Below are 11,780 nucleotides of genomic sequence, written 5' to 3'. Positions count from 1 at the left end.
CTCTAACCCGTGCAACATGTAGGGACCTACGATTTTGTTCACATCATCTTGGAAATAAGCACAACTCTCCCCTTACCCCTCTCTCTTCTCTTTCCTTGATTAGGATGTGGATAGGCAGAGGATAAAGCATGTACCAGGCACAGTTCAGGAAGTTTGGGAGCATCCCTTTGGCTGACTCTCATTTCTTTCTTCCTTCCAGGTAATTTTTAAGTCTTCTGTGGAAGAACAAATAGATTCTGTAATTATCTTCCAAACTCATTATATGGGACTAGATTTTAGTTTTAAAACTAAAGCTTTATCTTGTTAGCAGTGATTCATTAAGAATCTAATGTAGAAAAAGAAGGTCAAGATGGTAACAAAAGGATATAAAGGGAGGCCTTCCAAAGAGGTGGCCACCCACCTTCCAGTGCCCAGGAGAAGGGACAGGAGAACACAGAGCATGGTTAAAGACAGCTTGCAGTTAGCTAGCCCACTTCTTCAGCTAGGCCAGACCTGTGGCCAGGCCTCTCCCTCTCAGAGATTTGCCCCCACAGAGTAGAGGGATCATATCCCCATGCACGTTTCAGTGGATGAATGACTTGAGTAATTGAATGAATAGCAGTGTTTCAGTTGGGAATGGGAAATGAGGAGATATTTTTCTAAGGCATCAGCCATATGGAAGGAGCCTCCAGCTACCGGGTTGTGACAATGATCTGGGTGTCAGGAGTCAGCTGGTTACTCTGATCTGACTGATATGTCTCTTCATCCTCCAATCTGCTGTGCCATTTCTAGGGAGGAAGATTACATTGGTATCTAAACCTCAAAAGGACACTGAGCTAATGCAGTGAATGAGTTATATCAGGTCTCATGGGCTGAGCTAGTATAAGAGACTGCCAGCCAATGAAAACACCAGGCGGTCCCATGGAGAGCAGGAGAGATTCTCATTCTCTCTCCCTCTTCCCTCCCTCCACCCTCATTCCCACTCAGGACTTACTCAATAAAAATTTCAGGAGCAAAGAGGAAAGAGAACAGAAATGGAAAGATGGGGAGGGATAGGTTATGTGTATGTGTGAATTCATTTTGGGCTAACTCCTTGTAATCCTGACATGCATAGATATTATATAATGAGTACTATTAACAGATTTTTAACAACTGAGATTAAACTGTAGGACCTCACTGCTTGCTTTTATGAGCTACAACTATTTTTCATCTTGTGTCTCAAATATCCACAGAAAGCAAATTATATTTATCACTTGATCTATCACTTAAATAAATGTATTAAGAAGATTAATCCCATTTGGAAAACATACAAAATAACAACCCCCAATATAGTGCATTCATATGCCAGCAAAAGAAACATTTGCTGCCATAGCTCAAACTCTGCCAGAAGCAAGAACCTCAGCATTAACTTGGAATTGTGTTATTGCAGCTTCAGCAACAATAACAAATGCCTTACATCACCAGCCCCTGATGAAATGGGAGAGTGCTACAAATACCCGATTTGCCTCAGGCTCATTCTCCCTGTTAGGCCACTTCTTCTGCTTTTCTTTGCTAACTCTTCACCTTAAACTACTCCACCATATCCAACTCAAATTGAATAATTGTTTTCAAAATAAATCCTTCAGAGACAGAGCATGGCAAAGACAGAGGGAAGAGGTGGTTCCAAGGGCGGTGGCTCACCTCTAGGAGCCTTGGGATCCTATATCTCATCTCAGCAGAATGAGGCTATACCCACTGCCTAATAGATTTCCATCTTTAGCTACAATGAGTCAGTGGCTTAGCAGCACTTCCGGTGTCTCTGTAGTCCCTTCAGCCCACTCTCCATCCCCTGTCAATCTTTAGTCCTAACTGCAGGCACAGGGTCTAAACAATAACAAAAAGCCACTATTGTAAGAGTTTCTGCAATGCACCAGGAAAAATGCATCCTTCAACCATTTGTAGGTATTACAATCACTATCTTAAATTTTATAGATGAGAAAATCAATTTTTATTCTTCTGGATAGTCACAGTTGCCAAGAGGTGGAAGCAACGCAAGTCCCCATCAACCCAGGAATGGATTAACAAACTGTGGCATATGTACACCACGGGGTACTACTCAGTCATAAGAAAAGATTGGAGACTACATCTTTTGTGTTTACCTGGATGGAGTTGAAATACATTCTTCTTAGTAAAGTTATCTCAAGAATGTGTGTATATATATATATATATATATATATATATATATATCTCCAATGTAAAAAAAAGTATCCAATGTACTCAATGCTAATATGAAACTAATATATAAACAAGTACATGCCCACATGAAAGAAAAAAACACAAGTATAGTCTAGGAGGGGAGGGCAATTGGTGGGATCGCGCCTAATATGCACAGTGTGAGGGTGTTTAGCACGCTACTGGGTGAAGGGCTCAACTACAACTTGAACTTTACCTTGGAAATGAAATAATGTAACCTGAATATTTGTACACTCATAGTAACCTGAAATAAACAATTTAGGGGTGAGAAAATTGAGGATAAGTGTTTACTGAGGGTTCCGAAGCCAGCAATAGGCAGAAATCTGATACCAATCCAGACCCACATGATTCCACAGCTCCGTGATGTCTCCTCCATGTCATTCTGCATTGAGATGAAAATCAGAAAGAGTGGAACACAGCTCAACTTTGATCAGCTCAGTAGTCAATTTAGCCTATGTGAGTCTCCAAACCTGTCTGCCAGGGATGAAGCCCATGCAGATAATCTCTCAGTTTGCTGTCATAACCTCTTCCTTTCCCCAGAACTGAGCTTTCCTGCTTTGAATACCACACAGACCTAAATCTCTTGAGCACCGATCTCCTTTTATCTCCTTTCTAGCTTCCCAGGTGACATGTTCTATCTCCAGTTTCTAACTTCAGAGAGACTAAAATCTCTTTTCATCATCCTGCCAGTATCACAGTTTCCCTGATAGTTACAGAGACTTCTGATGTCTCCTGGGGGAGTTAGAGAGTGACCTCTTGTTTACAGGTAAAATCTGACTCATTAAGTATATTTACATACCAGGACATAAGCAGGATAGCAATGAAGATAACAAGTGCTGCTTACAGCTGGTTCCCAGGGAGGATGGGGATGAATCACCACCAGCAAAAAAAAAAAAAAAAAAAAAAAGAAAGAAAGAGAAAGAAAGACCAGCCTCACTTCCTTCCCAGCTCAAGGGGATGTGATCCCTCTACTGTGGCAGCAGATGCCCAGGAGGGAGGGGCCTGGACACATCTCTGCCCTAGAGGAGGTGGCAACCGACAAGCTGAAGGAAAGGCTGGTTCCAGCTGTGCTCTGCTTCCTCCTCGCCCTTCTCCTGGGCACATTCCCAGGTGGGTGCTCTCCTCTCTGGTGAGCCTCCCTTCCAATCCTCACCCTCCCTCACTCCAGCCCTGTGAGTCCACAGCCTCCGCTGTTATTTTTTACTCTCAGGGGTACCTTCCTCCACTTCTCTGGAAGGGATATGGGACTTTTGTCTCAGGGGCCAGTGCCATGAGTCTTGGTTCTCTCTGTCCTCTGGGAAGGAGTTTGCTGTCTTGGTCTCCCCTGGCCCAGGGGCACCATGCACCCTTAGCTCTCCCAATCTACTCCCCGGTGTTGACTCCATGTGCCTGACTCATGGAAGGGTGTAAGTAGCCCTCTGTCTAGGTGAGCAAGCCAGGCTAGAATGCTTCCTCTCTAAATGACACCTTCCACTTCTTATAGGTGCCAGGCCTCAGACCATTCATCAGTGGCCAGTGACCAGTGTGCAACTTCTGGGCAGCCCTCTCTGTCTGGAGTGCACTGTGAAGGGGACATCAAACCTCTACCTCTACTGGTACCGGCAGGCCACAGGAGGCCCCCCCCAGTTGCTTTTCTATTCCTTTGGTGTTAACCAGATAGAGTCTGAGGGACCCCAGAACCTCTCAGCCTCTAGGTCCCATGAAGGCCAGTTCCTACTGAGTTTTAAGAAGCTTCTCCTCAGCGACTCTGGCTTCTATCTATGTGCCTGGAGTAGCAAACTGAACTGGGCAGGGCTGACATCTGTGCAAAAACTCCACCCTCCCCAGGAACCCTCACTCAGGGACTGGGTGGAGGATATTTGTGACTGAGTTTCTGGCTGCTAGCCAATGTGAGAGCAACTGAATTGAGCCAGTATTCTCCAAAAAACTTTATATGAAGTTCTCAGGGAGAACAAAAAATCTGATGTGCACAGAACCTGTGAATTGCCCACATGATCCTCTTCCCAGTGTGTGGCTATCTGGCCCGGGGCTCTCAGATTCCAGCCCTTGCAGTACCTTGCCCAATACTCTATGCTCCCAAATTCTCACTGGTGTCCACAAGCAGAGGGTGCGTGCACTCATGGGTGAGTGAAGTAGGATACCCTGTGGCTGGATGTGGCATGGAGACAGGTGGTGAGCAAATGATGGGGGCAGGGGGAGGTAGAGGGAATGCCAACTCAGGCCACTTAGTGGGTCACTTTTATCACCTGGGCAGTCTCCTACCATTGACATTGCTGCTGAGACTAGACATTTTGTGGGTGCTTAGAACCAGAGAGAGGGCAAGACATTCAGGAGACTATTCTTGTTCGGTGGAAGCGTGGTTTTGTTAGTATAAGAAACATGCGCTTAGAAATTATGATTATTGCTTTGGGTTTCAAAACATTTCCTATTGTGCTATCTTCCATCCCTTTCCTTGTAGCAAAGAGGGAACAGATGGTGATCCAAGAGATATACAAGACTGAAGATGAAGAGGGCCGTGTGTGTAATGGTAGATCCCTAAAAAAGAGACTTTACTTGGATGGAAATGAGCAGAGAAAAAGGCTGACGTGGATGGTCAGGAGGAGGTGCCACGGTTACTTTGGCAACCGAGTTTCCTGCTCATCCTTCATTGCCCCCTAGTTCTCTGTATGCTTAAAATGATTTCATTTCTAATGTCCCTCACCTTCCACGAGAGGGCACAAGAAGTCTTAAAATACTCCGTTCCTGGCATCACTTAATCTAGAACAATCCAGACATGTGTTTATTTCCAGTACCATTTAATCTATAGAGGAAAATCTGAGACAGAGACACGGAGTGAGCAAGAGAGTAGGTAGGGGGCCAGACGCAGGGGCTCCCGCCTGTAATCCCAGCACTGTGGGAGGCTGAGGCTGAAGGTCTAAGGTCAAGAGTTTGTGACAAGCCTGCATAGCATAGTAAGACCCTGTTACCACAAAAGAATAAAAAAAAAAAAATTAGCCAGGCCTGGTGGTGTGTGTCTATAGTCCTAGCTACTAGGGAGGCTGAGGCAGTAGGGTCAATAGGGCCCAGGAGTCCCAGGCTGTAGTGAGCTATAATAGATCACACTACGGCACTGCAGCCTGGGCAGATGGAGACTCTGTCTTGGAAAAAAAAAAAAGAATTATCTGGCCCAAAATGTGAAATGTGAATTGTATCAAAGTTGGGAAATTCCTGTCTCTTCCCAGAAGCCATTTGGGGACATTCCCTATTTCTTCCTCTTACCAGGCAGACAGATGCATTCTTCAGAAATAAATAAAAGACTACAGTGATTTCTTTATGTCACAGTTAAAAAAGAAGAAGAAGAAGAAAAGAGAGAGAATGTAATAATTCCCAAGGTCCCTCCTGCACTTTAAGGATCAACTATTAATATATATCAAGCGGCTATGATGTGCTGGACAGAGTGAGCCATCACGCAGATTAAAGGAAAAGTGAGGTCTGCTCAAGACGGTGCTGAGCCTACTCACAGCATGGTATAGTGAAGCACTTGATTTTTGAGTCTAAATTTACTTGTTGTTATGACCTCAAGCTAGTTTATTAATCTCTCTAGGCTTCACTTTTGTCATTTGCCTCATTGAATTGTTAACATATTAAATGAGGTGGTGTTTGTAAAACCCTATCACAGGGTCTAACTTTCAACACATGTTATTTTCCTCTCTTGAAATTTACAGGAATTTTTATTACAAGTTACTCAAAAGAAAGACTCATTTTTTAAAAATGTTAAATTATAAACTACTGGCATGTAAATATTTAGAAACACTAAGTGTACTTAAATGGCAAATCCATGAAACTTATTGCCTATGTTGTGGCTATTCAGATATTGATCCTTTTCAAAAGAGAAGCATTCCAGGCAATCACTACTACTCCAGTGGGGTTTTAAGTCATCTAAGTTCAACAAAGCAAGTTAGTATCCTCCATATTACCTTCCTTTGTTCATGTATACGAATCTTATTTCCATAACTTTTTCTATAGCTCTAGGGCTCAGAAATCCACAGCCATCATGATTTCAGGGGGCAGGGGATGGTAGATCCTGCCAAGATACAATATTTCTTACCAGGAATTCATGAACCTCACTTGCCCCTGGGGTCAGAAGATGTTGTTGTTTCTTCCAGGAGAGCTTACAGTGTTTTGTAGATAAGCCAGAGTAACTATTTCTTCATAGATCTCATTTCCTGGCCACTTGCACATGGAAGATCTAGGGCCACATGCTGGTGGCCAGAGGGACATCCTTCAAGACATTTCAAATGGATCTCAGCCATGCAAGAGATTTATAATTTGACACTCTGGGGCCTCTAGACAGTTTGAGGAAGATGGCGAATGCCCAGGAGGGTATGGGCATGGCATGGGCATGAGAAACTGGAGGCACTAAAATTGGGCTCACGTGTTTGACCAGATTATGCTACAGCCCTTTAGCTTTGGCAAGGCAGGCTTGGTCTGTTAGGTACCTGTTCATTTCCCACTTGCTTCTTTGCCTCTCTCCTGTGTTACGTTCTTCCTTATCTCTTCCCCTGACGGAATGAAAACTATCCATCCCATAGACCTTACAATTGGAGAAGGAAACTTAGAGAAACCCAGTCCTTGCTGCACGCAGACACCAGCTCAAACGCCCAGGGACTGTCCGTTCTGCAGTTAATCTGTTGATTACCCGGGGCTCCCCTTCCTGTGACTCATTAACACATCTCAGTTACATGAGTTGAAGAAGTGGGATAGAGGTTGGGGGGCAGGTGGGAGGAGGGAGTTGCCTGAGTGATGTGGGAGCAGAAGGGACCCATTTGGGTCAGAGCAGTTACTGCAGCTGCTTTCATTCACTACTGTCTTGCTTCTAACCTCAAGCAGGTGTAAAAGACATGGGGCAGTACTGCACGTGGAGCTGAGGCACCTAGACTCCCCTTTGGAGACCCTTTCCTCTCCCCTCTGCACTTGTATTTCCACTGCCAGGGGGCTAACCAGAGGCCTAGGTAGAAAGAGCAGCTTGGGGAGAGCTGGGGGCAGGATGTGGTGAGTGTGGTTCTCGTGATGCTCAGAAGGTGGGTGGGGGCAGGGCCTTTCACAAGCACCCCAGATGCGAGACCTGGTAAATGTCAAACCGCATCCTGTTGTGACTCCCCGAGATGGAGCTAGGACAGGTGGCTGTTATTTGGTGCTGATGTTACTCAGAGATAAACTGCCCTATAACCAGCACTGGGCTCAGACACTTCTCTGCCTACCCCTATCATCTAAAAGACCCCAACCTGCATCTTGTTACATCCTGACCTTTGATTCAGGGGCTCCCTCCTTGTTGACACAGTTTCTCCTCCTCATTCATGGCACTAGATTCTTTACTGGGGGGAGGGCCAGGGAACAGGTGTCTGGGCTCCATGTGCCTCTGATAACTGTGGAATTCTGGGGTCAACCCTGTCCCTTACACCATCACACACCCTCTGAGACTGTGTCACAGATGTGTATGATTTCAAGCTGGGGAAGAGCTGAGGTTTCCTGAGTTATTATTCTCTTGATGCTTTGGGGCCTGTAGACTTTGAATCACTGAATCTGAAGAGTAGAGCTTAAAGGTTCCTTAGAGATCACTTTGTCCGATCTCAGATCACGGGGGAAGACATAGAAGCTCAGAGAATAAAAAGGAATTATTCAAGCCCATTCAGCTAGGGACAGAGGAAGACCACAGGCTAATCCTCTGTTTCAGCAGCTCCTAGACTTCAGACAGAGATAAGGGAATGTGATGGGTTCCGTGCTGAGTGGTGATCTAGCCATGAATTTTAGCATCACTTGTATAAGAATAAATAAAGCAAAATGATCATATCTGAGATAGCTTGAGGAAAGGGGGATAAATATGATAAACAGAATTAGAATCCTGCAGGAACTCGACAGGTTAGAGAGACAAGCTCAGGAAATAGATAAAATTAAGAAAATGCTCACCCCCGCCAACCACCAGAGAGAGAAAACTTCCTGTGTGAACATAGGAAGAGGAATATATGGCTCACAAGAAGTATATGTGAAAACTCCCAGGGTTTGAGTCAAAAGTAAGCTTTGCGTCAACGGGATGATATGGGTGCAAAAAGTTGAAAATTGTCCTGCTGGAGCCAAAGTATTAAGACTCTGAGTCAAAAGTTATACTTGGATTTTTCAGCTGCTCAAGTTGTTGGGATCAGTGCCCTTTCCCACCATGTTCAGGGGTCAACCATACAATGGAATACAGTTGAGAATAAAAGGGAATGCACTACTGGTACACCTAACAACTTGGGTTAATCTCAGAGATATGCCGAACAAAATAAGCTAGGCTCCAAAAAGTTATTAATTGATCCTTGAACAATATGAAGGTTGGAGTACCAACCTCCCCCCCACCCCCAATGTGGTTAAAAATCCACTATAACTTTCCACTCCTCAAAAACTTAACTATTAGTTGTTAAGCCTACTGCTGACTGAAAGCCGTGTAGATTATAGTTGACTAACATTTTGTATGTTATCTTATAATAAAGTAAGCCTAAGAAAAATCATAAAAAAAAAAAGACTCTGAGCACAAGGACATAGAGCTGCCTCTTTACTCTAGGTAGCTCAGAACTCACCTCGTGCTGTATCTGGTTCTGAACAACACACTTTTAGAAGGATGAAAGGATAAAAACAAATGTAAATGTTTTCAGAAGAGATAGACCTGGCTTGGGAGAATAGGAAGTGCTCAAAACTGTGCTGTATGAGAATACAGTTGAGAGAACTGAACGTAACATCGAATGTTTATTAACATTGTGCTAAGGGCTTTACCGTTTGTGTGGGTTTAATAGGATAAAACCACTTCATGAAGTTGAAACTGTGATTGAACCCATTTTGCAGAAAGGAAAGCTAAGTCTTAGAGGTGGTCACCTGCATGAGGTCACATAGTTGATAAAGGCAGAACTATGGCTTAAACCCAGGTCTTTTTTGCTTTGAAGTCCATATTCTTTGCTATGACAATGTTTTAATCTACCTACTATGTTTTTTTTATTCAGCAAACTCGAGCTTTTAAAGGTTTTAATTATTCTCTCTCTCCTAGGCATATACATTCCTGCCTGAAGGTGAGCGCCTGGCTGTCTTATGCACAGGAACAAGGTGTGCTGGAGTGAGCTTGTGGGTGCTTCAATAATGTGTCCAGTGACAAAACGTCCTACTCAGATTGAGTGTTATCTGTCCCAGGACAACTGTAGCATAACTGGAGGGGAACCAAGACTCTACCATAAGCTTCTTTACCACACAGAATGTCTATTATTCCAAAGTCCAGTCAAGATCCAGTGGAGTGAGACTGCAGAGTTGAATGTTTGGGGCAGGTGATGTTTGTTTAGGAGAGACAAGAAAATGGCTGTAAGGACTTAAGAAAAGGAGGTAAATCTAGTTCTAGGAGGAGACCAGATGGAATCTGTGGCTCTCGCCATCCTTAGAAAGTCCCCCGGACTTAGAGGGGCCTGGCCTATTATGCTCCAGATGGGAGCCTTCATTCCTTGCCTTGGTCAGTTTGTGGACTCGGTACTGACAAGTAGCTTCTCCCACCTGGGCCTCTGGACTTTGTGTCAAAGCTTAATGCCTCTGGGTCCCCAAATCTGCAGACCCCTTTTCTCTTCTATTCAGCATTACCCTCTCTCCACTGCCACCCTCACCCTGCCCTACACCTGCTCCAGCCCCTCCCAGTTCTTCTCACACAGACCGTACCACACCCCAGTCCCGGTTTGTGCCCCTTGGTCCCCCAACACCCACTCTCTCCACAGCATCTGTTCCCTCAGTGGCTCATCCTTCTGTACCACCCTTGTGAGGGAGATACCGGTATGTCTGCTGCCTCCGCACAGATCTGAGGAATGGGGACAACATTTTTGAAGGCTGGTCTGTTGCCTAAAGCCTGTCCCCATTGCTCTTAGGCTGTTTTGGCCATTATGAAAACTAACCAACATAGAAACAGCAACAATAGCAGCCAGTAAAAGCCACTCTGAGGCTTGAGAAGCCTAAAGGTAGTTACGACTGATGGAAGTTAAGGGCACGCAATGACCCTTCTATGCATCCCTACCTTGGAGTTCCCCCTTCCTGTCCTGTGTGAGCTGCCCACAGAGAATTCTCCTCTCTAGTTCCTGGGCACCCAGTATAGTGAGATGAATACAGACCCCCACCCCCTAAATTCATGCCCGCTCAGAAGCACTGAATGTGACCTTATTTGGACTCATGTCTTGATAAAAGAAAACAGAGGAGAGTTCAGATGCGGAGGCATAGGGGAAAATGTCGTGTGAAGACAGAAGCGGTGATTAGTGTGATGCTGCCCCAGGCCCAGGGGTGCCAGGAGCCTTCAGAAATGGAAAGAAGAATTGTCCCCTAGCACTGTCACAGAGCATGGCCCCACCGACACCTTGCTTTTGCATGTCTGACCTCAGAACTGGAAAAGATACATTTATTTTGTTTTAAATCACCCAGTGGCACTTTACTGTGCATTTTGTTACTGCAGCCTTAAGAGCTGACACAAGGAGGGACATCATGGTGTGTTGGGGGTGTCACTGCGGGTTTTGCCCTGGACTCTATGAACAGCTGCTCTGGGGTCATACTCCGATTCCTTAGGCAATCACACCATGCTGGTCACTACTTGGAAAAGGCTTCCAGCACTGCTGTCTTCAGAAGGACACGCCACAGTTTCACTGCTCACAAGTCACCTGGTCTGTGAACAGCACACTTATAAAACAGGGAAAATAACAGCTGCTTCCAAGGTCATCAGGGGGAGTCAGTGGGACAATGCCCATGCCAGCATGGAGCCTGAGGCCAACAGCCTGTGGGTGGTCCACAGCGGGTGCCTTCACCTTCCCACCCACCTCTGCTTTCAGATTTCATCAGGCTCCGCTTCATTCACTGTTCCCTGCTTTCTCTTCCCCAATCCCATCCCTCTTCCCTAGCACAGTCTGTATTGCAGTGAACTCCATCCACATTTGAGGTGGTGCAGTCTCCACCCTCCAGGGGGAAGGGACCATTAGAAAGGCCTCCCTGCATGAAGCACCTTAGCGTCCTCTGGGCCATGCTCCGCTGGCTCCCCCAGGGCCAGGTCCTGTGTGCCCTGCTCCTGGAAAATCACTCATCCTCGGGCTTTGCACTTGAGCCTTGTGCCTTACTCTTCCAAACTGGGCATGCTGAGTAGCGCTAAATATCAAGCCCAAATTCTGAAACGAGATAAGCTGGAAGTGTTCAGACGAGACACCAATAAAACCTAAAGACATAACAAATGACACTTGATACCTGGACTTGAGAAGTGACCAGACTTCAGAACCTGTAGGTCTCTGCTGCACTGGGCAGGGGTTATGGCTCCCTGTGTTCCTCTCTGTGTTCGCCTTATGCTGGGTTTTTAAACCCAGCACTGCCCTAATTTAGGCTGAACCTTCATGAAAACCCAACACGCCTGGGTGCAGACATGGGGTTTGGGGACATCTGTCCTGATGGACAGGAGATAGCAGCATTGGGCAGAGAGGAGCTGGGCTGGTCAGTTCTTACTCTGCTGGGGTAGCCCTTTCCCCAGGTGAGCAGAACTCCACAGACACTCTGGAAACAAC

General features: G+C 45.6%; 1 gene segment (V, D, J or C); it reads left to right on the top strand.

Annotated features, from left to right (window-relative positions):
• Positions 1 to 3,194: 3,194 nt before the first annotated feature.
• LOC128598401 (T cell receptor beta variable 30-like) lies at positions 3,195 to 4,080 on the top strand. The segment is given in 2 exon segments: positions 3,195 to 3,321; positions 3,695 to 4,080. Coding segments are annotated over 2 exon segments (513 nt in total).
• Positions 4,081 to 11,780: the final 7,700 nt, after the last annotated feature.

The sequence above is a fragment of the Nycticebus coucang genome, chromosome 11 (assembly GCF_027406575.1).
Source record: "Nycticebus coucang isolate mNycCou1 chromosome 11, mNycCou1.pri, whole genome shotgun sequence".
NCBI lineage: Eukaryota > Metazoa > Chordata > Mammalia > Primates > Lorisidae > Nycticebus > Nycticebus coucang.
The sequence above is the reverse complement of the archived record's forward strand: the minus strand, read 5'-3'. Positions and strand labels throughout refer to the sequence as shown.